The sequence below is a fragment of the Colletes latitarsis genome, chromosome 8, assembly GCF_051014445.1.
Source record: "Colletes latitarsis isolate SP2378_abdomen chromosome 8, iyColLati1, whole genome shotgun sequence".
In the NCBI taxonomy this organism is placed as follows: domain Eukaryota; kingdom Metazoa; phylum Arthropoda; class Insecta; order Hymenoptera; family Colletidae; genus Colletes; species Colletes latitarsis.
The window spans coordinates 15,594,960-15,622,715 of record NC_135141.1 but is presented as its reverse complement, the minus strand read 5'-3'; the positions used below and the strand labels follow the sequence as shown (position 1 = coordinate 15,622,715).

Sequence of the window (27,756 nt, the reverse complement as noted above, 5' to 3'; positions counted from 1 at the left end):
ATATTAAAGTTACTGCGCCGTAAGTTTCACGCTCTCATTGACGGAGGAAATGGAATTAGGTTGATTCTCGAGTCCCGCGGTAGGTTGGTCGTTCGTGTCTGGTTTTTATCCCGGGTCGCGATTCGAAATCGGTTTCCAGGAAGCCGGGCTTTCCGACGCGATTAAAAGCGATGCTCCCGTCGCGTAGCACGGTGTTTCGATTCCGTGAACGGCAGTCGTAAATATCGCTTAGGCGCCAGCCGGTGCCACAAATCAGCCTAGCTACAGCACTGGCTGTATCGCAAAACCTAGAGGAACGGTGGAAGGAGGCCGCCGTGGACGCCCGTGGAACGGAGACAGAGCGGTCTCGAATTAATATTCGGACGGCGATTTAGATTTAGAACACGAATTTGCTGATTAGTTTCCTCCGGTGGCTGTGCGGTCGGCTCTGCTGCACCGGGTTCCATAAACGCCAAGCCTGGAGGGGCCGCGTTGCCCGCCTTTCGACTCGAGATTTAGTCTCCCAGGGGGTGGTTGAACTTACCAGGGGTCAAACGCTTCAGGAGGGACATTTGTTAGCCTTTCCACCCCCCACTGCGACAAGTGCGCCGGACACGTCTTAATATATGCATTCACCGACCAATGAACACGACTTTACGACTTGTTCCCTCGGATCGCTGAATCCTCTCGAAAATGAGTTTCCGCTTCACTTGATTTCCGCGGAGGGTCGCGGCAGACTAATCTGCAGACTTTCCGTTTGTTGCCAACGAGTTAAACGCGTATTACGGTACCGTGATCTTGCCGTTTAGGCTAGCTGAAAACAAGCTTGACGACTTGGGGTTGTCAAGATCCGCTCCTGGGACCCAGTTTTCGAATTTCAGTACGGAGTTGTAGGCTCCCACGTGATTCGTGGAGCCGCGTTATTTAGTAAATAGATAAGTCCGATACTATTTACAACACTTTACATTTATTCACAAATATATACACGTCTGTTAACAATTAACAATTAACAATGTTCTTATGTAACTGTGTTCTGTTCTCTTAACTGGTAACTTCAAGTGTCCTTGCTTGACTGTGCGTATTCTAACTAACTGTTCAATGTTCTGCGATTACACAGAGTGAGTCTCCTAACATGAGGACCTTAAATAATTCGTAAGGTATTTGTTGTACGAAAAAATGTTTCAAACAAAAGTTGCATAGTATCTAGGAGGACATACAATGCTTTGAATCTGGTTCTTTTACCTTACTTTTTCATTGAGATATTAGGGTCATCTCCAGTTTTTTAAATGGAATGTCTAATATTTTCTTTCGAATTCGGATAAATCGTCAAATTTTGCGTAAAAAGGTATTACACAAAGTGGGACTTCAAATGAATAATTACTGAGATATTTTTTAGACAAATTTTATTTCAAGCGGTGTTTGAAATGCTGTCAATTTGTTGATTGAAGCTTCGTTAAAAAGTTATTAACAAAATTATTGTTAAAAATTATTAATAAAATTTGTCTACTTACACGAATTTTTTTCTCGAAAATGCACAAGATTTCGGGGGTAATTTTGGGATTTAGGCACTTTTTTTCCCTGTCAATTTTTATTAAAAATTTGTTCATTTTTAGTAATTTTGTTTGACTGTGCGTATTCTAACTAACTGTTCAATGTTCTGCCCTGTGATTATACAGAGTGAGTCCCCTAACATGAGGACCTTAAATAATTCGTAAGGTATTCGTTGTACGAAAAAATGTTTCAAACAAAAGTTGCATAGTATCTAGGAGGACATACAATGCTTTGAATCTGGTTTTTTTACCTTACTTTTTCATTGAGATATTAGGGTCACCTCCAGTTTTTTAAATGGAATGTCTAATATTTTCTTTCGAATTCGGATAAATCGTCAAATTTTGCGTAAAAAGGTATTACACAAAGTGGGACTTCAAATGAATAATTACTGAGATATTGTTTAGACAAATTTTATTTCAAGCGGTGTTCGAAATGCTGTCAATTTGTTGATTGAAGCTTCGTTAAAAAGTCATTAACAAAATTATTGTTAAAAATTATTAATAAAATTTGTCTACTTACACGAATTTTTTTCTCAAAAATGCACAAGATTTCGGGGGTAATTTTGGGATTTAGGCACCTACCCCCTGTCGATTTTTCTTAAAAGTACGTTTTTCATTTTTAGTAATTTTGCTTAACGCCCTACAGAAAAGTTGTCTAATACTTTTCTGTAGGTACCCATGAGCTCTACTTCAGAAAAATATTTCATTGAAATATGTTCAGAATTGTAGGAATTATGGTCGTTTGAAAATTGGACCAGTTTTATGGGGGTTTTCTCATTTTAGGGGGTCAAGGAACAACTTTTCGAATATTTTTGGGATTTCTACATATTCTACACCAAAATACGCGTTATTTGCCTTTTGAAATATTAAAATCTTCCAATCCGTTCAAGAGTTATTATAAATATAAATTTCGGGGAACCATTTCAGGCCTCAGATTAGATTTTCGGTAAAGAATTTTTTTCTCGCAACTGCGTTGGGTTTCGGGGGTATGTGTAATGACCAAAAATGATTGTAATTGACCCTCGCAACCGAAAATATTTTTTCGAGAACGATTTGAAATATCTTTTTTTCGTCGAACAATTTAGGCACCAACCCCTGTCGATTTTTCTTAAAAATTCGTATTTCGTTTTTAATAAATTTGTTTGACACTCTACAGAAAAGTTGTCCAATACTTTATTGTAGGTATCCATGAGCACTGCTTCAGAAAAAAATTTCATTGAAATATATTCACTATTGTAGGAGTTATGATCGTTTGAAAATTGGACCAGTTTTATGGGGGTTTTCTCATTTTAGGGGGTCAAGGAACAATTTTTCGAATATTTTTGGGATTTCTACATATTCTACACCAAAATACGCGTTATCTGCCTTTTGAAATATTAAAATCCTCCAATTCGTTCAAGAGTTATTATAAATATAAATTTCGGGGAACCATTTCAGGCCTCAGATTAGATTTTCGGTAAAGAATTTTTTTCTCGCAACTGCGTTGGGTTTCGGGGGTATGTGTAATGACCAAAAATGATTGTAATTGACCCTCGCAACCGAAAATATTTTTTCGAGAACGATTTGAAATATCTTTTTTTCGTCGAACAATTTAGGCACCAACCCCTGTCGATTTTTCTTAAAAATTCGTATTTCGTTTTTAATAAATTTGTTTGACACTCTACAGAAAAGTTGTCCAATACTTTATTGTAGGTATCCATGAGCACTGCTTCAGAAAAAAATTTCATTGAAATATATTCACTATTGTAGGACTTATGATCGTTTGAAAATTTGTACCAGTTTTATGGGGGTTTTCTCATTTTAGGGGGTCAAGGAACAGCTTTTCGAATATTTTTGGAATTTCTACAAATTCTACACCAAAATACGCGTTATTTGCCTTTTGAAATTTTAAAATCCTCCAATCCGTTCAAGAGTTATTATAAATATAAATTTCGGGAAACCATTTCAGGCCTCAGATTAGATTTTCGGTAAAGAATTTTTTTCTCGAAAATGGTTTGGATTTCGACGGTGTGTGTATTCACTAAAAATGCTTGTAATTGACCCCCGCAAATGAAAATAATTTTTCCAAAACGATTTGAAATTTTTTTTTGTCGTCGAAAGATTTAGGCATCTAATTAGATTTTTGGTAAGGAATTTTTTTCTCGAAAGTGCGTTGGATTTCAGAGGTATGTGTTTTCACCAAAAATGATTATAATTGACCCCCGTAACCGAAAATAATTTTTTTAGAACGATTTGAAATTTTTGAATTTAATTGTTAATAATTTTTTAACGAAGCCTCCATCAACAAATTGGTATTATTGATTTTCGTCTTATTTTGGCCTTTAGAATCCCCCATTAAAATTCTTCCCAGGGGTGACCGAACACCTTGTATACTAAAACTATTTACAAATAGAAATTTCTATTTCTCTCGTAAATATTAAACATAAACACATAATTAAAATCACACGTTTCATTTACACTACAAATAATAAAAAAAGTAATCATGTTGGAATTGACAAACAATTAAAATTTAAGAAAAATGTGAATGATCGAAACAGTAACTATCCTCAGAGAGCGAATAAAAAGAAACAGAAATGTTTTTCAAATTTTCATTTTAAAAGAAATTTAAAAGAAATTAAAAGAAATTTTAAAAGAAATAATAAATCTAATAAAATTCAAGAATCGTTAATATATCAAGTTTACATGATTGATAATCGAAACAAATTTATCATTATTGTTGGGAATTCCCAACATTTATTAACGGAGCTCGGTTAGTGAATAATATATTGGCAGAATTTATCACACAGTATTTGTTTAAATAAGTAATACATTTAATACAACAGGAAATAAATAAATATGTTGCAGCTGGTAATGCAAATCAAAACATAACATAAGAGAAACGTCGCGAGAAGGCGTCTCCAAGACGAAAGAAACAAAACAGTCAACGATGCGAATGACGCGCATCTCAACGACCTATTTAAATCAAACACATATAGATCGCTTTCTCACATACATCAATTTAGCGTACACCTTATTAGTTAAACTACTTAATAAGCACTTTGGCAACCTTTTGGTACAATGCAAATTGCCATAGCATAGCGTCGTAAAGGAACCATCCTTCGGGACCATAACTGCCCTTGGGACCGCGGTCACCTACCCCTGCACCACCCTCAGTGGGTGGGAATTCGAATCTCTGAGGACTAGCCCACGAGGGATGGGCAGGGGTTTGATTGGCGATTACAAATCTCCACCTATTTTGGAATGTGTTTAAAAACGCGGGGCATAAGACTTTACAAGTGAGAACAAGAACTGTTACGATTAGAATCGAATCAAGGACACTGAAAAGTGAACTGTCAACACCTATGTTATTGGTTATTAAACGCAGTTAAGGGAATATTAATTAAGTGCCCGATATAATAAACGCCATAAAAAGAACAATTCGTCAGAGATACAATATTTAACACATACAGTTGGATAAACATTCATAAACAAGAACCAATTACCGTTTGTGTTCTCATGGAGAACGGATCTCCATAATATCTACGTAATATCTAGACTTAATCGTTTGCTTCGCGTTTTTCATTCTAAAAGCGAAAGACCACTTTTTTCGTTTTCATCGGTGTCTTTTCGCCCGTTTCGAAACTATCCATACAAGCAGGAAATGTTCGATCGTGCTACTTCATTACTTCCAGATACTAAACGCAATATTTTAACCATTCTTTTTAACGTTTTGCCTATTTTCAAACAAAATTTTACGGTCAATCGTTGTTCGACATTTGAATCCGCGATAGGGTATAAAACGGTTACGTTCAACGCATATTTACTTTCAAACGCCCGTGATTAAACTTATGAAACTTGGCACAACTAAGTGTGGAAGTGTGTTATTTTGGATAATAATGAAATACACCCTCTGTCCGAAAAATAACCGGAATGGCCCTAGTTTAAAAAATCTAGTGGCGCCATCTATTAATGGCAAGTTGATTCATGATCGGTACACCATTGTTTGTAACCTCTGCAGATTTCATGACATTGCGTTCACTAGAAGCTAAGATACACGAATTTGTTGAAAATAAAGCGCCATTTGTTTCTGCGCCACCTAGAGACAATCTTACTTACCTTCTTTTTTTTACCGGAACCGTGTGTCTTTGGTCTGGAACAAAGCCTCGTGCCAAATAAATGTGTTTGCCGAAAGTTAGCCGTGTGTTGCTCATTTGCACCCCCAAAATTCCCACAGAATTTAAGTGGCAGTAATTCATACACATGTAAAGAAAGAAGACTTTCTTTAAATTCAAAGTAGCCGCGCTTTAGTAGCTCAGCGCCCTCTAATCGAAATATATCGAGACGGGAGAGTGAGGAAAATATGGAGACACGAGGTAAGACGACACAGGTTCAAGAAGTGAAGGGATTAGCTATAGAAAAAATAATAGGACTACGAGTTAGTAAGGAAAATAGACGTAATATATTTAATACAACAGGAAATAAATAAATATGGACGAGCGCATGCTGGCTGTTGCAGCTCGTAATGCAAATCAAAACATAATACAAGAGACTCGTCGCGAATGACGCGCATCTCAACGACCTATTTAAATCAAACACATATAGATCGCTTTCTCACATATATCAATTTAGCGTACACCTTATTAGTTAAACTACTTAATAAGCACTTTGGCAACCTTTTGGTACAATGCAAATTGCCATAGCATAGCGTTGTAAAGGAACCATCCTTCGGGACCATAACTGCCCTTGGGACCGCGGACACCTACCCCTGCAACACCCTCAGTGGGTGGGAATTCGAATGTCTGAGGACTAGCCCACGAGGGATGGGCAGGGGTTTGATTGGCGATTCCAAATCTCCACCTATTTTGGAATGTGTTTAAAAACGCAAGACTTCACAAGTGAGAACAAGAACTGTTACGATTAGAATCGAATCAAGGACACTGAAAAGTGAACTGTCAACACCTATGTTATTGGTTATTAAACGCAGTTAAGGGGATATTAATTAAGTGCCCGATATAATAAACGCCATTAAAAGAACAATTCGTCAGAGATACAATATTTAACACATACAGTTGGATAAACAGTCGTTAGAAACAGTAATAAGAACAAATGAGGCTAATGGCTGCACGAGTACGTGTAGGCGCCTGAAAGACGCGTTCATAAAATGTCCGTAATTCTGTCAAATTCTCACATATGTAAATATTGTAAATAGCATCGAACTTTCTATTTACTAAATAAAACGGCTTCACGAACACAGTGGGAGGCTAGAATTATGCTTGCTCGGTTGTTGGATACCTTATGTGCTTCTTTCATATTTTCCGTAGTTGGGATCATAAAAATATACGAGTATCTGTCGATGTGGTTTTGTCTATAACGTCGATGCATCTCAGAAAACATATCTCGTTTAGTTTGAATGTTTATAAAGGAAACACAGTTTTGCGTCGTAATACTAGTTCTTTAAAAAAACAAGTAATTTTGACCCCTTCTGGTAGAAGCAGGTAGATGTCAATCGTCGTTAATTCTAGCGTTAAGTTTTATTAATTGCATATGCTCGGACTGAAAGTAATTCCCTTTTTGATGCACTCGTAAAGACGATGCATAAACGATAGTGTTAGCCACGGGTAATTAAAAAGATTCATCAGTCCGCGGAGCAAAAAGTAATGTCGTAAATTAAAGTGGACGCGGACTCAGGAAGTCGAGCAGGTTAAGTTTCGAAGGGTCGAATTAGCGACATCCCGCCGGTTTCTGTCTCTCCCTCCTCTTCGTCTTGGTCCTTCTCTTATCCTCTAGGATATCCCCACTTGTCTCCGCGCTGCAGGGGGTTCTTTTCCAGCAGGATTAAATGGAGCGCTTAGATGACCGATGCTCGTCCTTCGGACCTTACTCTCGCGGAGGGGTGGTTGGAAAACAAGATAAAACGAGGATAAAGCTCGCTTAGAACCTTTCTCCCTTTACTACTGACAACGCCGTGGGGTGTGTACCTCGACACTGACAGCAAGGAGCCTTCGTTAATCCAGAAGCCTAATCGTCCAGATCGCTGAACTCGAGTCGTTGTTCCAGTTTGGCTTTTTCACTTCTCTCCTGGGGAAACGGGAGCTCGATTTCGAAGCGAACAGGTTTTTTCGACGTGAAATTTAGGTTTGACAAGTGGTTTATGAAAATTTCATCTTCTTCTTCGTTAGTTTACAGTCGAATAGTTTAACAATTCTTTACGTTCGGTTGCTTTGTATGATTTTATCTCCTAATATTAAATACAGGGTGTTCGGCCACCCCTGGGAAAAATTTTAATAGACGATTCTAGAGGCCAAAATAAGACGAAAATCAGGAATACCAATTTGTTGGTGGAGGCTTCGTTAAAAAGTTATTAACAATTAAATTCAAAAATTTCAAATCGTTCTGGAAAAATTATTTTTGGTTGCGGGGGTCAATTACAATTATTTTTGGTAGATACACATATCCCCGAAATCCTACCCTCATTCGAGAAAAAAATTGGGGTAGGTGGTGAAATTTCTTGGCGAAAAAAAAAATTTTTCAAATCGTTCTAAAAAAATTATTTTTGATTGTAGGGACTAATTATAATAATTTTTGAACAATAGACATACCCTCGAAATCCTAACCATTTTCGAGAAAAAAATTCCTTACCGAAAATATAATTTCAGACCAAAAATGCTTCCAGTCATGCGAATCTTTAAAACACCATAACTTCTGAACAGATTGGACGATTTTAATGTTCAAAAAGCCAAACGACGCGTATTTTAGTGTAGAATATGTAACAATTATAAAAATATTGGAAAGGTTATTTCTTGGCCCCGTAATGTTAGAAAACCCCCATAAAAATGACCCAATTTTCAAACAACCATAACTCCTATAATAGTGAATATATTTCAATGAAACTTTTTTCTAAAGTAGAGCCCATAGGTACCTATAAAAAAGTATTAAACAACTTTTCTGTAGGACGTCAAGCGAAATTATTAAAAATGAAAAACGACTTTTTAAGAAAAATCGATAGGGGGTAGGTGCCTAAACTTTTCGACGAAAAAAAAATTTTTCAAATCGTTCCAAAAAAATTATTTTTAGTTGCAGAGGTCAATTGCAAGCATTTTTGGTCAACAGACATAACTTCGAAATCTTACTCAGTTTCGAGACAAAAATTCTTTACCGAAAATATAATTTCTGGCCAGAAATGTCTGCCCGAATTTTCATGCGAATCTTTAAAACGTAATAACTTCTGAACGGATTGGACAATTTTAATGTTGAAAAAAGCAAACTACGTGCATTTTGATGGAGAATATGTACAAATCGCAAAAATATTCGAAAAGTTGGTATTTGAGCCTGCAAAATGAGAAAAACCCCATAAAAATGGGTCCAATTTTTAAACAGCCATAACTCCTGCAATTGTGAATATATTTTAATGTAACTTTTTTCCGAAGTGGAGCTCATGGGTGCCTATAAAAAAGTATTAGACAACTTTTCTGTAGGGCGTCAAACAAAATTACTAAAAATGAAAAACGAATTTTTAAGAAAAATCGACAGGGGGTAGGTGCCTAAACTTTTCGACGAAAAAAAAATTTTTCAAATCGTTCCAAAAAAATTATTTTTAGTTGCAGAGGTCAATTGCAAGCATTTTTGGTCAACGGACATAACTTCGAAATCTTGCTCAGTTTCGAGACAAAAATTCTTTACCGAAAATATAATTTCTGGCCAGAAATGCTTCCTCGAAATTTCATGCATATTTTTAAAATATCATAACTTCTGAACGGATTGGACGATTTTAATGTTTAAAAAAGCAAACTACGCGTATTTTGATGGAGAATATGTACAAATCGCAAAAATATTCAAAAAGTTGGTCCCTGACCACGCAAAATGAGAAAAACCCCATAAACATGGTTCAATTTTCAAACAGCCATAACTCCTATAATAGTGAATATATTTCAATGAAAGTTTTTTCTGAAGTAGAGCTCATGGGTGCCTATAAAAAAGTATTACACAACTTTTTTGTAGGGCGTCAAACAAAATTACTAAAAATGAAAAAGGAATTTTTAAAAAAAATCGACAGGGTGGAGGTGTCTAAATTTTTCGACGAAAAAAAAATTTTTCAAATCGTTCCAAAAAAATTATTTTTAGTTGCAGGGGTCAATTGCAAGCATTTTTGGTCAACAGACATGCCACCGAAATCCTACTCAGTTTCGAGAAAAAAAGTCAGTACAGGCGGAACTTTAAACGTTAATAACTTTTTAACGAAGCCGTCATCAACAAATTGGTATTCTTGATTTTCGTCCTATATTGGCCTCTAGAATCCTCCATTAAAATCTTTCCCAGGGGTGACGGAACACCCTGTATACAAATAAAAATAAATTCTTTTAGCAGGAAATAATTTTGGATTTTTTCTTTTGGAAATGTGTCCTTTGATAAATTGAGAAGTGCGTTATCTGGTAATTTTATAAGTCAAGATACTGTACTATTTATTATCTTAAATGCTTCAGTACAGCACGATCAGTTTAATTTCTAAGGAGTTTGTGGAAACCAGAAATTTTGACTCGTTCTTGAATCGTATAAAACACAGAGTTCTCCAGGTAAATGGTTTTCAGTTGCTTCTCCTTAAACCGAGGGAACCAAAACCGCGGCTTTCGTTTAATTAACTCGTCGATCAAGAATCCATTAGCGACGAGAGGAAGTCCTTTCGATTTTCTCGAAACGTGCGCCAGTCCCGCTTGCGGATCCGGAAAGCCGCGTGTAATGCTCGCTTTTAAGCCCCGATTACACGCGCAGCTACCAGTTCTCGCGGTAAGAGGATTATATTTCGACTTTGTTGTGGCGCTCGAAGACGTTCGTTAGCGAAATCATTGTTACGACGATGATCTTCTCCTTCTTCGGCAGGCATCGTTAGAGTCGCCCAAAACGAGAAACCGCGCTCCTTGGATTCACTAAATACCTTCTCTGCTAACGTTGTTTCTGGAGACTGTTTGTTTTCAGTTCTTGGCTGCAACCTGTATTTATTTTTTACATCCTCGTTTGAAGTTTTAGATCGACAAATGCCGTTAACGTATTTTCGATGATTTTTCGTTCACGCCGCATTATGAGGAATTAAATTGATTTTGGACCATAGTGTCAACGAACAAGTTTATAGAGTATTTTAAAGAGTATTTTTGTATCTTACGATGTCTATGCTTGTTCTGTGCGTAGATAAGATGTTTCTATCAAATTGCAATTATAGGTGATCTTTCTGTTTATGTCCAGTGGTTCCTCTCGAATTTTCGCTGGCTCAGATCCGTCACGCGAAAGTTATCGAAGGGAAAAATAGTGAATATTAGCGAGGGACCACTGTATACAGGGTGCTCGGCCATCCCTGGGATAAATTTTAAAGGCAGATTCTAGAGGCCAAAATAAGACAAAAATCAAGAATACCAATTTGTTGATAGAGTCTTCGTTAAGAAGTTATTAACGTTTAAAGTTCCGCCCGTAATGAATTTTTTTGTCGAAAGTGCGTAGGATTTCGTGGTTATGTATAATCACCAAAAATGATTCTAATCGACCCTTGCAACAGATAATAATTTTTTTAGAACGATTTGAAATTTCTTTTTTTCGTCGAATAATTTAGACACCAACCCCTGTCGATTTTTCTTAAAAATTCGTTTTTCGTTTTTGATAAATTTGTTTAACGCTCTACAGAAAAGTTGTCTAATACTTTATTGTAGGTATCCATGAGCTCTACTTCAGAAAAAAATTTCATTGAAATATATTCACTATTCTAGGAGTTATATACATTTGAAAATTGGAACATTTTTATGGGGGTTTTCTCATTTTGCGGGGTGAAGGAACAACTTTTCGAATATTTTTATAATTGCTACATATTGTCTACTAAAATACGCGTTAATTGCTTTTTTAAACATTAAAATCGTCCAATTTGTTCAGGAGTTATGACATTTTAAAGATTCGCATGAAATTTCAGGGAAGCATTTCTGGCCTCACATTAGATTTTCGGTATGGAATTTTTTTCTCGAAAGTGAATAGGATTTCGTGGGTATGTGTAATGACCAAAAATGATTGTAATCGACCGTTGCAACAGATAATAATTTTTTTAGAACGATTTGAAATTTCTTTTTTTCGTCGAATAATTTAGACACCAACCCCTGTCGATTTTTCTTAAAAATTCGTTTTTCGTTTTTGATAAATTTGTTTAACGCTCTACAGAAAAGTTGTCTAATACTTTATTGTAGGTATCCATGAGCTCTACTTCAGAAAAAAGATTCATTGAAATATATTCACTATTGTGGGAATTATGGCTGTTTGAAAATTGGACCCATTTTTATGGGGGTTTTTTCATTTTGCGGGGTCAAGGAACAACTTTTCGAATATTTTTAGAATTTCTACACATTCTACACTAAAATACGCGTCGTTTGCCTTTTTATACATTAAAGTCGTCCAATCCGTTCAGAAGTTATGACATTTTTAAGGTTCGCATGAAAGGGTCTAGCCGAATAAGCATGGTAAAAGTGCCCCCAAACCAAATTGAACGGGGTTAATACCACTCGATAGGTGGTTCGAAGAAACCCCTTTTCCCAAAGTTTTAATCCGGTATCTCTACTACAGGGGTAATTACGGGGTGAAAATCATTTTTTGGTTTATCCTTAATATCTCCCGTTCTACTCAATTAAAGATTATGAAAAAAATCATGGTTATTCTATCGATTGATGTACATGTTTGAGAATTTTTTCAGAATTTTTGGATGCAAATTCGATTTTTAAAAAATTCGAAAATATTTTAACCGTCGATTTTTTGTCGAAGTTATCAAGTGACCACATTTGTTTTTATACAGTATAAAGCTCTCAAAAGAATTAGTAATCCCTAATTTTTTCAGATTTTTCGAAGGGGTGGAACGTAGTGAAAAAAATAAAAAATGATTAAAAAATAGTGAAAAAGCTTTATATTGTCTTAATTACTTACGTGACCATGCTCATATTTTTACAGCTATAGCGTAACATTATGACTATTATCTGAAATTACATCTAGCGACCAGTTAATAAAGTATGTAAACAAATATATTTTAATTATATCTATTTTAAAAGCATGTGCGGCCTTTTTTGGTATGAAAAAGTAGGAAATATGAATTCATATTTATTTAACAATAATGCACGTTTCCAAAAAATCTGAAAAAATTACGCATTAATAGTCATAATGTTACGCTATAGCTGTAAAAATATGAGCATGGTCACGTAAGTAATTAAGACAATATAAAGCTTTTTCACTATTTTTTAATCATTTTTTATTTTTTTCACTACGTTCCACCCTTTCGAAAAATCTGAAAAAATTAGGGATTACTAATTCTTTTGAGAGCTTTATACTGTATAAAAACAAATGTGGTCACTTGATAACTTCGACAAAAAATCGACGGTTAAAATATTTTCGAATTTTTTAAAAATCGAATTTGCATCCAAAAATTCTGAAAAAATTCTCAAACATGTACATCAATCGATAGAATAACCATGATTTTTTTCATAATCTTTAATTGAGTAGAACGGGAGATATTAAGGATAAACCAAAAAATGATTTTCACCCCGTAATTACCCCTGTAGTAGAGATACCGGATTAAAACTTTGGAAAAAGGGGTTTCTTCGAACCACCTATCGAGTGGTATTAACCCCGTTCAATTTGGTTTGGGGGCACTTTTACCATGCTTATTCGGCTAGACCCTTTATATAAGAATAAATCTGGCTGCACAGAACTGTTCTGTTTTACAGTTGACGATCTAATGCGACGATTTCTCGTCGCAACCAAACACTTACGCAACAAACGTGCTCAAACATGTACTGCTTCTCAGCAGGCGATGAGTGGACATCTATCCAGTGTCTGAAAAGAATGCTAGCCCATTTTTCTAACACAGTTCACTTATAATCATTTTTCTTTCATCGCGCATCCCTTTCACCATTTAAATTCCTCCCCACAACGAAAATTATTTTTTTCTGATATATCGCGTCCACTCTCTTAACCAACAGACTGTATTTAATTTGCCAATTACCGTTTTACCACTACGTATTGAATCTCGAAAAATACTAGAGAAGAAGAAAGTGTCGCGACGAGTTTCAAAGTGGAGGAAACATACCACGGAGAAGACGAGGCGATTCGAAAGTCGAGGATGAATCTGAAGAGGCACTCGTGCGTGTCTCGAGCAAACAGCAAGCGGGTTTTATTGGCTAATAATATACAATAGGCTCTACTGGTTCCCAATAGAGCCAAACAGTGGCGCGGGTTTTCTCGTGTATTTCCCTAAAGTGCCATCCGAGGGCAGTGAAACCATAAACGGGCGTCGAAAGGGGGCAAAAACTTGGACAGGATCGACCGGAGAAGTTTCCTCGGTGCGACGGGATCTCCTGTTCCTTCGGATTTTATCGCGTGCATGGAAACGGCCCGTTGCCGAAATCCCTCGTGGGACAGGAATCGAACTTTTCTTTGAGACTTCTGCGACACGATTTCCCATGTAATTTCGAGAGCACGATAAGCAACTTTAACTCCGAATCTACATTGCAAAAATATTGTTCTTCCCTTCGTGCACAGGGCCTTCCCGTTCCTCTTCGTTCAACTTTAACGACGACATTTAGCAACCTCATTCGATGCGTTGGTCTTGTAGATTTCTAACAAGGAAACCTCGATGTGAATGTGTCATTTCGTTCAATTTTCTCGAAAAACACAAATTTAAACAAGGCCACCTAAATATCTCCTTCAATTCTGGGGTACATGAAGTATTCTCTATGCTATTTGAATAGTTTTAAGAAACCATTATGTTGCAAAAAATATTCTTCTTCCCAAGACCATTTTTTTCGGAATTTCTAATGTTACCTGTCTTTTGCACATAATTGTATAATTTTTTGTATTACATCGTGTGGCCGATTAAAAAAACATTCAGGTATGTACATTCGCCGAAAAATTTACCCATTGTCGATTTTTCTTAGAAATTTGTTTTTCATTTTTGATAAATTTGTTTCACGCTCTACAGAAAAGTTGTCTAATACTTTTTTGTAGATACCTATGGGCTCTGCTTCAGAAAAAAATTTCAATGGGATACCTTTACTATTGTAGGAGTTATGGCCGGTTGAAAATTGAACCAGTTTCAAAGGGTTTTCTCACTTTAAATTTCAGGGAAGCATTTCTGGCCTCACATTAGATTTTCGATAAAGAATTTTTTTCTCGAAAGTGCGTAGGATTTCGGGGGTATGTGTAATGACCAAAAATGATTGTAATTGACGCCTGCAACCGAAAATAATTTTTTTAGAAAGATTTGAAAAATTTTTTTCCCGTCGAAAGATTTCAGCATCTACCTCCTGTCGATTTTTCTTAAAAATTCCTTTTTCATTTTTAATAAATTTATTTGATGTCCTACGGAAATGTTGTCTAATACTTTTTTGTAGGTATCAATAAATTCTATTTCCATACTAAATTTCATTGAGATACGTTCACTATTATAGATGTTATCGATGTTTGAAAATTGGACCATTTTTATGGGGTTTTCTCACTTTACGAGGTTAAGGATCAACTTATCGAATATTTTTGGAATTTCTACATATTCTTCATTAAAATACGCGTGGTTTATCTTTTGAAAAATTAAAATTCTCCAATCCGTTCAGAATTTATGATATTTGAAACATTTGCAATTTGAAATTTCGAGGAAGCTTCTTTGGCCAGAAATTATATTTTCGGTAAAGAATTTTTTTCTCGAAAGTGCGTAGGATTTCGGGGGTATGTGTAATGACCAAAAATGATTGTAATTGTCGCCTGCAACCGGAAATAATTTTTTTAGAATGATTTGAAAAATTTTTTTTCCATCGTAAAATTTTAGCATCTACCTCCTGTCGATTTTTTTTAAAAGTTAATTTTTGATTTTTAATAATTCTGTTTGATGCTTTACGGAAAAGTTGTTTAATACTTTTTTGTAGGTATCCATGAGCTCTACTTCAGCAAAAAGTTTCACTGAAATATATTCACTATTGTAGGAGTTGTGGTCGTTTGAAAATTGGATCATTTTTATGGGGGTTTTCTCATTTTGCGGGGTCAAGGAACAACTTTTCGAATATTTTTAGAATTTCTACACATTCTACACTAAAATACGCGTCGTTTGCCTTTTTAAACATTAAAATCGTCCAATTCGTTCTGAAATTATGACGTTTTAAAGATTCGCATGAAAATTCGGGCAGACATTTTGGCCAGAAATTATATTTTCGGTAAAGAATTTTTTTCTCGAAAGTGCGTAGGGTTACGGGAGTATGTGTATTGACCAAAAATGCTTGCAATTGATCCCTGTAACTAAATATAATTTTTTTAATATGATTTGAAATTTTTTAATTTTGTCGAAAAATTTCACACATTCTCGAATTTTTTTCTAGGAAATGAGTAGGATTTCAGGGATATGACTCTTCACCAAAAATGATTGTAATTGACGCCTGCAACTGTAAATAATTTTTTTAGAATGATTTGAAAAATCCTTTTTCCGTCGAAAAATTTCACACCTTCTCGAATTTTTTTCTAGAAAGTGGGTAGGATTTCGGGGGTATGTCTATTCAACAAAAATGATTGTAATTGACCCCCGCAACCGAAAATAATTTTTTTAGAATTAACTAAAAATTTTTTTTTTCGTCGAATAATTTAGGCACCAACCCCTGTCGATTTTTTTTAAAAATTCGTTTTTCATTTTTAGTAATTTTGGTTGATGCCCTACAGAAAAGTTGTCTAATACTATATTGTAGGTACCCTTGGGCTCTACTTTAGAAAAAAGTTTCATTGAAATATATTCACAATTGTGGGAATTATGGCTGTTTGAAAATTGGACCCATTTTTATGGGGTTTTTCTCATTTTGCGGGGTCTAGGACCAACTTTTCGAATATTTTTGCGATTTGTACATATTCTCCACCAAAATACGCGTAGTTTGCTTTTTTAAACATTAAAATCGTCCAATCCGTTCAGAAGTTATGGCAGACATTTCTGGCCAGAAATTAGATTTTCGGTAAGGAATTTTTTTCTCGAAACTGAGTAGGATTTCGGGGGTATGTCTGTTGACCAAGAATGCTTATAATTGACCCCCACAACCGAAAATAATTTTTCCAGAACGATTTGAAATTTTTGAATTTAATTATTAATAACTTTTTAACGATGCCTCCATCAATAAATTGGTATTCTTGATTTTCGTCTTATTTTGGCCTCTAGAATCCCTCATTAAAATTTTTCCCACGGTTTTGCACCTTAATTGCATTTATACAAGTGTCTGGCCTGTCATTATTAACCTTTCTCCCATACTGGTTTCTAACAAGTTCTACTATTAATAAAAAGTAAAGTTTACTTTGTGACAGCCATATAAACGACACCTTGAGAGTCTCGGCGTTTCCAGGAATCGAAAAGTTCACTCATACCCCCGAAATTCCGTGGGTCGTCGATCAAAATCTAAGCCGCATTAAGCGAGAGGACAAGCAACACGATATTATATTAAAAGATCAGGGCGGCTTTCATTCATAACTTCGAATTTGTCCCGAGAATCAAAGATTGATGCTCCCAAAACCCCTCAACGATGAACAGTGTGCCACCCTCGAATATGCTTCGAGTTTTTCTGTGCTTGAATCGTAGGCTGGAAGCAAATAATGATTTTTTTTTTTTATTCGACGAACTAAACGATTTAATCTTCATCGACAGCACTGTAACGATTCGCGCACTGTAGTACTATTTTCCTTATGGTATGGCAAGCAAAATGGAAAGAACAGACCTAAATTAAGAAAAATATGGTACTACGAGTAAGTAGAATTGCGAACAGTGTTGAAAGTATCCCACGAAGGCTGACGAAAACATATGACTGGCACAGGAAGAGTTTCTTCATAGAATATCAACATCTTAATCCCAGATTTTCCACGATTAACTGAAACCTATATAGGGTGCTCGACCACCCCTGGGAAAAATTCTAATGGGAGATTCTAGAGGCCAAAATAGGACGAAAATCAAGAATATCAATTTTTTTAGAGTTAAATAAATATTATATATATTATTCCAAATTCCATATAATACAAATCATGTGAATCATGCCAACTAGAATAATAACAGACAATCAATTATCAATAACACTTTGGTTACTAATGAAATTACTTCACCTGATACAATTACGCGCAACGGATTATAAATTCATTTCCTAACAAATTTCTTGATTGAGGTTTCGTGAAAAAGTTATAAATAAATTAATTTAAAAAATTTCAAATCATTCTGAAAAAATTATGTTTGGCTACGGCGATCAATTACAATCATTATTGGTGAATACACAGACCCCCGAAATACTATTCACTTTCGAGAAAAAAATTCGGGTATGTGCATAAATTTCTCGGCGAAAAAAAAATTTTTCAAATCGTTCTAAAAAAATTATTATCGGTTGTAAGGGTCGATTACAATCATTTTTGGTCATTACATATACCGACGAAATCCTACACATTTTCGAGAAAAAAATTCCTTACCGAAAATCAAATTAGATGCCTAAATTACTCGACGAAAAAAAGAAATTTCAAATCGTTCTGGAAAAATTATTTTCGGTTGCGGGGGTCAATTGCAATCATTTTTTGTGAATACATATACCACTGAAATCCTACACATTTACGAGGAAAAAATTCTTTACCGAAAATACAATGTCTGGCCATGAATGACGATTCTCCTGAAATTCGACAAAATTAAAAAATTTCAAATCGTTCTAAAAAAATTATTATCTGTTGCAAGGGTCGATTAGAATCATTTTTGGTCATTACACATGCCTACGAAATCCTACGCCTTTTCGAGAAAAAAATTCCATACCGAAAATCTAATGTAAGGCCAGAAATGCTTCCCTGAAATTTCATGCGAATCTTAAAAATGTCATAACTTCTGAACGGATTGAACGATTTTAATGTTTAAAAAGGCAAACGACGCGTATTTTAGTGTAGAATGTGTAGAAATTATAAAAATATTCGAAAAGTTGTTCCCTGACCCCGCAAAATGAGAAAACCCCCATAAAAATGTTCCAATTTTCAAATGTATATAACTCCTAGAATAGTGAATATATTTCAATGAAATTTTTTTCTGAAGTAGAGCTCATGGATACCTACAATAAAGTATTAGACAACTTTTCTGTAGAGCGTCAAACAAATTTATTAAAAATGAAAAACAAATTTTTAAGAAAAATCTACCAGGGAGGGGGTAAGTGCCTAAATTATTCGGCGAAAAAAAATTTCAAGTCGTTCTGGAAAAATTATTTTCCATTGCAGGGGTCAATTTCAATCATTTTTGGTAAATAGATATACCACCGAAATTCTACTCACTTTCTAGAAAAAAATTCGAGGTGTGAAATTTTTTGACAGAAAAAAAATTTTTGAAATCATTCTGAAAAAATTATTTTCGGTTGCAGGGGTCAATTACAATCATTTTTGGTCATTATACATACCCTCGAATTCCTACGCACTTTCGAGAAAAATATTCCTTACTGAAAATCTAATTAGGTGCCTAAATTTTTCGACGGAAAAAAAAAATTCAAATCGTTTTGGAAAAATTATTGTCGGTTGCGGGGGTCAATTACAATCATTTTTGGTTAATAGACATACCACCGAAATCCTGCGCATTTTCGAGAAAAAAATTCAGTACGGATAGAACTTTAAACGTTAATAACTGTTTAACGAAGCTTTCATCAACAAATTAGTATTCTTGATTTTCGTCTTATTTTTGCCTCTAGAATCCCCCATTAAAATTTTTCCCAGGGGTGGCCGAACACCCTGTATAGCTGGGTTTTTCTCGGTTTGCAGTTAGTTGTGCGACAACCCTGACCGCGGAGAAAAGTCTTCCATATATTTTGTCGCCCCCGTGTCTTACACCTTATACCGTTTCAACAAATTATTTTTTCTTCTTTGGGAAAATCTATCACAAAGATAGATCTTGAATAAAATGCATCGAGCACCGTTGTCAATTTCAAGATTCCTTTAACACCCTTTTCGAATCCATCCTTCGTTAACACCCGCAAGGGTCAGATTATATCGTACGTCGAAGTTACAAAGTCACCAATGGGGGTTGCAGGGCTCTGGGCAGGCATTTTGACGACGACACCAGGCTAGCTCAGTGGCTCTTATCCCATGTATAATAGATTGCTTACGGCCGGCGAGATTAATACAGTAATTAATAATATACGATGACCAGAACGCTGGTAAGAAGCAGCCATTGTTGCTGGCCGTACAGCGCAAAAACCAGCTCGAAACCGCTCCTATCCGAGCGGCTTTCAGGAGCGTTACGTCATGTTCAGACAGTTTTCCGCTAAAGGGGCTGTCGGCTAACCCCGGAGGAGCGCTCCGACCCCGAATGAATTCGAATGTCCACCACCCTTTTGCCAGGGGGGGAGTCCCTAATTACCGACGTACCGCCGCGGTATCGCGCTGCTCGACCAGTACTCCTGCAAGAAGAGCCTCTCGACCGACGACCTGACGCTCAGCGACCTGTTTCGAGCTCGATGCTGCCAGAAGATTCAGAACAGTTCGAACAAACTGGCCCTTTGGGAGTTGGACGAATTTTCTGTTAGAAATTCGGATTTCAGAATTTGATAATGTTGGCTTTTCTCTTCTAAAGCTGCGTCTCCACTGCTATGCACGTCTACGTGACAAAACTATTTCTTTCTCATTCGATTAATAGTGAAACGCAAAATCTCTTTAAACGATGTTGATTTTTCTAATTATAACAATTATTTTGTTCAATAAAAAATTAAGATCGCCTTGATTTTTTTAGTAAAATTGAATTGTTTGTTTTTTTTCATAAATTATAATAAATATTAGAGGCTTTAGGTGGAAGGTTGAATGGCTTAAGAGTTATTAGTTTAGTCCTGAACTTCCATATACAGGATGTTCGGCCACCCCTGAATGAAATTTTAATGGCAGATTCTAAAGGTCAAAATGTTAATAAAAAGTTATTAACATTTAAAGTTTCGCCCATACTGAATTTTTTTCTCGAAAATGCGCAAGATTTCGAGGGTATGTCTATCGATCAAAAATTATTATAATTGGACCCTGCAATCAGAAATAATTTTTTTAGAACGATTTGAAACTTTTCAATTTCGTCGAATAATTTAGGCACCTACCCCCCGTCGATTTTTCTTAAAAATTCCTTTTTCATTTTTAGTAATTTCATTTCACGCCCTACAAAAAAGTTGTGTAATACTTTTTTGTAGGTATCCATGAGCTCTACTTTAGAAAAAAGTTTCATTGAAATATATTCACTATTGTAGGAGTTATGGCTGTTTGATAATGGCTGATTGAAAATTAATTTTTATGGAGTTTTTCTCACTTTACGGGGTTAAGGAGCTATTTTTCGAATATTTTTAGAATTTCCACATATCCCACACTAAAATACGCGTTGTTTGCTTCTTTAAACATTAAAATCGTCCAATCCGTTCAGAATTTATGACGTTTTAAAGATTCGCATGAAAATTCGGGCAGACATTTCTGGCCAGAAATTATATTTTCGGTAAGGAATTTTTTTCTCGAAAATGGTTAGGATTTCGGGGGTATGACTATTCACCAAAAATGATTGTAATTGACCCCCGCAACCGAAAATAATTTTTCCAGAACGATTTGAAATTTTTTTGTTTTTTGTCAAAAAATTTAGGCACCTACCCCCCGTCGATTTTCTTTAAAAATTTGTTTTTGATTTTTAATAATTTCGCTTGACGTCCTACAGAAAAGTTGTTTAATACTTTTTTGTAGGTACCCATGAGCTCTACTTCAGAAAAAAGTTTCATTGAAATATATTCACAATTGTAGGAGTTATGGCTGTTTGATAATTGAACCATTTTTATGGAGTTTTTCTCACTTTACGGGGTTAAGGAGCAATTTTTTCGAATATTTTTGGAATTTCTACATATTCTCGATCAAAATACGCGTCGTTTGCATTTTGAAACTTTAAAATCGTCCAATCCGTTCAGAAGTTATGATGTTTTAAAAATATGCATGAAATTTCGAGGAAGCATTTCTGGCCAGAAATTATATTTTCGGTAAGGAATTTTTTTTCTCGAAACTGAGTTGGATTTCGAGGGTATGTATAATGACCAAAAATGATTGTAATTGACCCCCGCAACCGAAAATAATTTTTCCAGAACGATTTGAAATTTTTTTGTTTTTTGTCAAAAAATTTAGGCACCTATCCCCCGCCGATTTTCTTTAAAAATTCGGTTTTGATTTTTAATAATTTCGCTTGACGTCCTACAGAAAAGTTGTTTAATGCTTTTTTGTAGTTATCTATGGGCTCTACTTCAGAAAAAAGTTTCATTGAAATATATTCACTATTGTAGGAGTTATGGCTGTTTGATAATAGCTGATTGAAAATTAATTTTTATGGAGTTTTTCTCACTTTACGGGGTTAAGGAGCAATTTTTTCGAATATTTTTGGAATTTCCACATATTCTCGATCAAAATACGCGTCGTTTGCATTTTGAAACTTTAAAATCGTCCAATCCGTTCAGAAGTTATGACGTTTTAAAAATTTGCATGAAATTTACCGGAAGCATTTTTGGCCTGAAATTATATTTTCGGTAAGGAATTTTTTCCTTAATGCTGGATAGGATTTTAGAGGTTATGTCTATTCACAAAAAATTATTGTAATTGACCCTCGCAACTGAAAATAATTTTTCCAGAACGATTTGAAAATTTTTTTTTCGTCGAAAAATTTAGACACGAGTCCTTCAATTTTAAACACGTTTATCTTCAAAATTTGCTTCCTCGTACAATTTTGCTTATTGCATATTTATTTCAATTTCATACGAACGTTATAAAGTTTATATCAAACTAGTAATTTAAAAGGACTAAATGCAAGAAAACGAGATAATAAAGTTGCTTCAGAAAATTATATCTGTATCTTAATTTGTACGTTTCAAAAGGATTTTTACTGTGAGAAGTATAGGAAAATCAAAATTTTCTTGCTTGTACTTTAATTTATTGGATATCTTAAATAATAAAACGTACAGATATGAGGTATTATTTCATCATTTGTATTTCATAAAAGCATTTTTTGCTATTAAAAATCTTTTTCTTCGATACTATTTGCATATCCTAAGAATTTTGATTATCAATTTTCTACTATTCTGCAGTAGTTCTCAGAGATGTTTCTTAGACGCAATTAAACATTCTTAGAATGATACACTTACCCAACTATTTAAATACAGTGTTCTTAAAGTGTTAAATTTTTTAAAAATGCAAAGAGAATCACTTTTAAAAAATTTCAAAATATACCTACACATCACAGATAAACATATAAATTGATTAGTCTCGGTTCTTTGGAGTTGTGAGATACAATTCAGACCGTTATAATTCAATTACACTCACTACTGAAATAATTAGAAATTGAATTAACTGAATTACGATCTAATTAAAATATGATGTAATGGAAAAAAATTTCCCATAGTAATTTCCAGTGTCTCTAGCACATTGTAACGTTACTTTTACCGAGAGAAAATCGAAACGGTGATTCAACCCTCATCGAATTCAAATTCTGACCAGTGAATCCCTAATCACGGTGGCTGCATCGTTTCAATGAACTCCTCGATTAGGCAAAGAGAGTCCGAACTACTAATGAGTTGAGGAAATTCGGCCGGAATTTACGATCTTCGTTTCACCCTTGGCCGGTAAATTTTCGCGAACGAAATTGCGCAGGTAATCTTCGCGCGATGCGTTCGCTGAACAGAGCCGGCGAAGAAGCCGATTGCGGGAAAATAACAAGAAACAAAATAATTAGTTTACCGCGACGCTATTTCCGGTAAGCACGAAGGGACAGGTCGACGGAATAGCTACTCGAAATGAATTCAAATGTCCACCCTTGGACCTCCAATTACAGAGCTGCACGAGGGTGCACGATAGGATCGTTTGCTATCGAGTTTAATCGGAAATACGAGGAACCTAAGCTAATCAGGGATGCGTAGGGATGACTGAGAATCAGCAGCCACCCTGAAGGAGCCCCTTTTCAAGTCTTTTTAACTCTGTCGCCGCGTCGTATCGCTGTGAATCGTTCTAATTTTAAACTAACTATTTACGTTTCTTTAAACAAGTGAAAAAATGGATGGACCTAGGAATGAGATATTTCTATCGAAAAAAACGTCGAGTCGTCGTTATAGTTTCCAAAATTGATAACGCGGTTGAGTGACTCACGAAAATATTCGAATGCTCGCTATTACAACTTTAAACGACAAATAATACAGGGTGATCGGTCATCCCTGGGAAAAATTGTAATGGAGGATTCTAGAGGCCAAAAAAAGACGAAAATCAAGAATACCAATTTGTTGATGGAGGCTTCGTTAAAAAGTTATTAATGTTTAAATTTCCGTCCGAACTAAATTTTTTTCTCGGAAGTGGGTAGGATTTCGGTGGTATGACTATTCACCAAAAATGAATGAAATTGACCCCTGCAATGGAAAATAATTTTTCCAGAACGATTTGAAAGTTTTCAATTTTGTCAAAAAATTTCAGCACCTATGCGAATTTTTTTCTCGGAAGTGGGTAGGATTTCGGTGGTATGACTATTCACCAAAAATGAATGAAATTGACCCCTGCAATGGAAAATAATTTTTCCAGAACGATTTGAAAGTTTTCAATTTTGTCAAAAAATTTCAGCACCTATGCGAATTTTTTTCTCGGAAGTGGGTAGGATTTCGGTGGTAGGACTATTCACTAAAAATGATTGAAATTGTCCCCTGCAATGGAAAATAATTTTTCCAGAACGATTTGAAAGTTTTCAATTTTGTCAAAAAATTTCAGCACCTATGCGAATTTTTTTCTCGGAAGTGGGTAGGATTTCAGGGATATGTCTTCCACCAAAAATGCTTATAATTAACCCCTGCAACCAAAAATAATTTTTCCAGAACGATTTGAAAGTTTTCAATTTTGTCAAAAAATTTCAGCACCTATGCGAATTTTTTTCTCGAAAGTGGGTAGGATTTGAAGGATATGTCTATCCACCAAAAATGCTTATAATTGACGCCTGCAACCAAAAATAATTTTTCCAGAACTATTTGAAATTTTTGAATTTAATTGTTAATAACTTTTTAACGAAGCCTCCATCAACAAATGGAAGATATGGAATACATGGTATTCTTGATTTTCGTCTTATTTTGGCTTCTAGAAACTTCCATTAAAATTTTTCCCAGGGTTGGCTAAGCACCCTGTATATAGTAATAAAATTTTTAATGATTCAAATTGGTTCAGTCCGTAAATCTAGTGTTAATATAAAGTTCTAATAACACAATGTTATGAAATATTCAGACTTCTTTTATTCCTGATTTTCTATAACTTCGAAGGTCGTCAAATAAAAAAATATATGGCATTCTATTAAAAAAATTAAAGGTCGCCTTCATTTCTCACATCATAATATAAATATGCAAAATTGTTATACGCTGTCCTATTTGCCATAAAAAACTATAAAACTCTTTTCTCTCTCATTTTTTTCTAATCACAATAGTTTTCGAAACTGGCTAGCAGTAGCGTGAACATCCTGTGCATTTTAGTCATTATTTCACTAAAATGATGTGCGTTAACGTAAATACTACTCATAACCAATAGTCAAATACTATGAGTTGCGTATAATATAAAATAAAAACCGAAATTGTGGACCAATCCAATATAAAAAAAGTAATTTTCTGGCGAATAACGGGTAAACATAGTAGTTGGTTTATTCATTTTTCTTTGTTTTCGTATCTTCCTCGTTGTCATAAAAAGCTACAAAACTTTTTCCCCTCTCATTTTTTTCTAATCACAATAGTTTTCGAAACTGGCTAGTAATAGCGTGAACATCCTGTGCATTTTAGTCATTATTTCACTAAAATGATGCGCGTTAACGTAAATACTATTCATAACCAATAGTCAAATACTATGAGTTGCGTTTAATATAAAATAAAAACCGAAATTGTGGACCAATCGAATATAAAAAAAGTAATTTTTTGGCGAATAACGGGTAAACATAGTAGTTGGTTTATTCATTTTTCTTTGTTTTCGTACCTTCCTTGTTGTCCTATTTGCCATAAAAAACTATAAAATTCTTTTCTCTCTCATTTTTTCCTAATCACAATAGTTTTCGAAACTGGCTAGTAATAGCGTGAACATCCTGTGCATTTTAGTCATTATTTCACTAAAATGATGCGCGTTAACGTAAATACTATTCATAACCGATAGTCAAATACTATGAGTTGCGTATAATATAAAATAAAAACCGAAATTATGGACCAATCCAATATGAGAAACGTATTTTTCTGGCGAATAACGGGTAAACGTAGTAGTTGGTTTAATAATTTTTGTTTGTTTTGGTATTTTCCTCATTGTCCTATTGATCATGAAAAGCTACAAAACTTTTCCCCGTTCATTTTTTTCTAATCACAATAGTTTTCGAAAAAATCACTGGCTAGCAATTGCGTGAACATCCTGTGCATTTTAGTCATTATTTCACTAAAATGATGTGCGTTAACGTAAATACTATTCATAACCGATAGTCAAATACTACGAGTTGCGTATAATATAAAATAAAAACCGAAATTATGGACCAATCCAATATGAGAAACATAATTTTCTGGCGAATAACGGGTAAACATAGTAGTTGGATTATTCATTTTTCTTTGTTTTCGTATCTTCCTCGTTGTCCTATTTGCCATAAAAAACTATAAAATTCTTTTCTCTCTCATTTTTTTCTAATCACAATAGTTTTCGAAAAAATCACTGGCTAGCAATTGCGTGAACATCCTGTGCATTTTAGTCATTATTTCACTAAAATGTTGCGCGTTAACGTAAATACTATTCATAACCCATAGTCAAATACTACGAGTTGCCTTTAATATAAAATAAAAACTGAAATTGTGGAGCAATCCAATATGAGAAACGTAATTTTCTGGCGAATAACGGGTAAACGTAGTAGTTGGTTTAATAATTTTTGTTTGTTTTGGTATTTTCCAGGTCTCTGTGCGGCATGTATGTTGGCAAGAGTGGAGCAAGAACGCCTGGAGAGTCTAAAGTACGAGAGAGCGACGATTTATGTAAAGTGCGTGGAAGAAAACGAGGATCCGAAGACGGAAAGCGACGTGGAGGTCAGTAAGAGAAAAAAGAGTGTATATAAAAATCCGCCATTTTGAGATCGAATCGACACGAAATTACATGAATTGGCCGACGTCGGGGGCAGCGACAAGGGAGTTTTGTTAATGGGCCAGCGTGCCGAGTCACCGACTGTCCTGGAACCGGTCGACCGATTCAGATTGATGTCGGCCGATAAGGAGATTGGCCCAATCTCATTCATTTCACGATAATAATCGTCATTACGTTTCCACGGGTCGATCCTTAAGGCCACCTGCTTCCCACTCTTCGTCTTCGAATTAGTTTCCTTTCGTTCGCCTTCGGTTCACAGCAACTCCAAGGCGCTAGAAATTACACAAGTACCTAATAACCACGATCTTACGGAACCATTTATCCCGTGGATAAATGTTAAATTCTTCGAGGATATTGGTTACGCATCGAGTCATTCGATAAATGAGCCGTTCATTTTGAAAGTAGCGTAAGTCCATTTTCCAAAAAAAATCGAGTTAGCTATCTTAATAGTTTTTTACATGATCTTTTCATTCTGAAGCAATTTGTTGAAATCATTAAGATTTTCTAACATTCATAACAGCTATCTTAATAGTTTTTTACATGATCTTTTCATTATGAAGCAATTTGTTGAAATCATTAAGATTTTCTAACATGAAAATTTGCTCGTTAATGAAGTGATGAAAAAGTTTATTTTGAAAGGTGGTTTGGAAAAGTCCATTCTCCAAAAAAGTCGAGTTAGCTACCTTAATAGTTACATTTTTACATGATCTTTTCATTCTGAAGCAACTTGTTACTAATATATTTAAAATCATTAAGATTTTGTAACATGAAAATTTGCTCGTTAATGAAGTGATGAGAAAGTTTATTTTGAAAGTGGCGTAAGTCCCATTCTGAGAGTTTCAAATGGATATGGAAAATATGCAATACAATTTTTAGAGATTCCAGCTTGTTTATTTTATTGCATAGCGTTATCAAAGTAGCAGTTGAATTATCAATGTGCAATGAATTTGTTATAAACACAAAACATCGCCTGTCTGCGTTGAAAACCAGAGTGATGAACAATGTTGTTTCACTTGCTGAGTATTTTTACTTTTTTCTACAGTTTTTTTAAAATTCGGATTGCTTAATTTGTGCTTTACTTGTAATATTATAACTTGTTGGAAAATGTTCACCTTCA

General features: G+C 34.9%; 1 protein-coding gene across 3 annotated transcripts in view; it reads left to right on the top strand.

Annotated features, from left to right (window-relative positions):
- LOC143344907 (ubiquitin carboxyl-terminal hydrolase 48) overlaps positions 1 to 27,756 on the top strand; it is a 281,101-nt gene that overhangs the window by 108,723 nt on the left and 144,622 nt on the right. For all 3 annotated transcript variants that reach the window (XM_076771516.1, XM_076771515.1, XM_076771517.1), the window contains one exon: positions 26,454 to 26,584. In XM_076771516.1, coding sequence (XP_076627631.1) covers positions 26,454 to 26,584 — 131 coding nt within the window. The remainder of the gene's footprint in view (positions 1 to 26,453; positions 26,585 to 27,756) is intronic.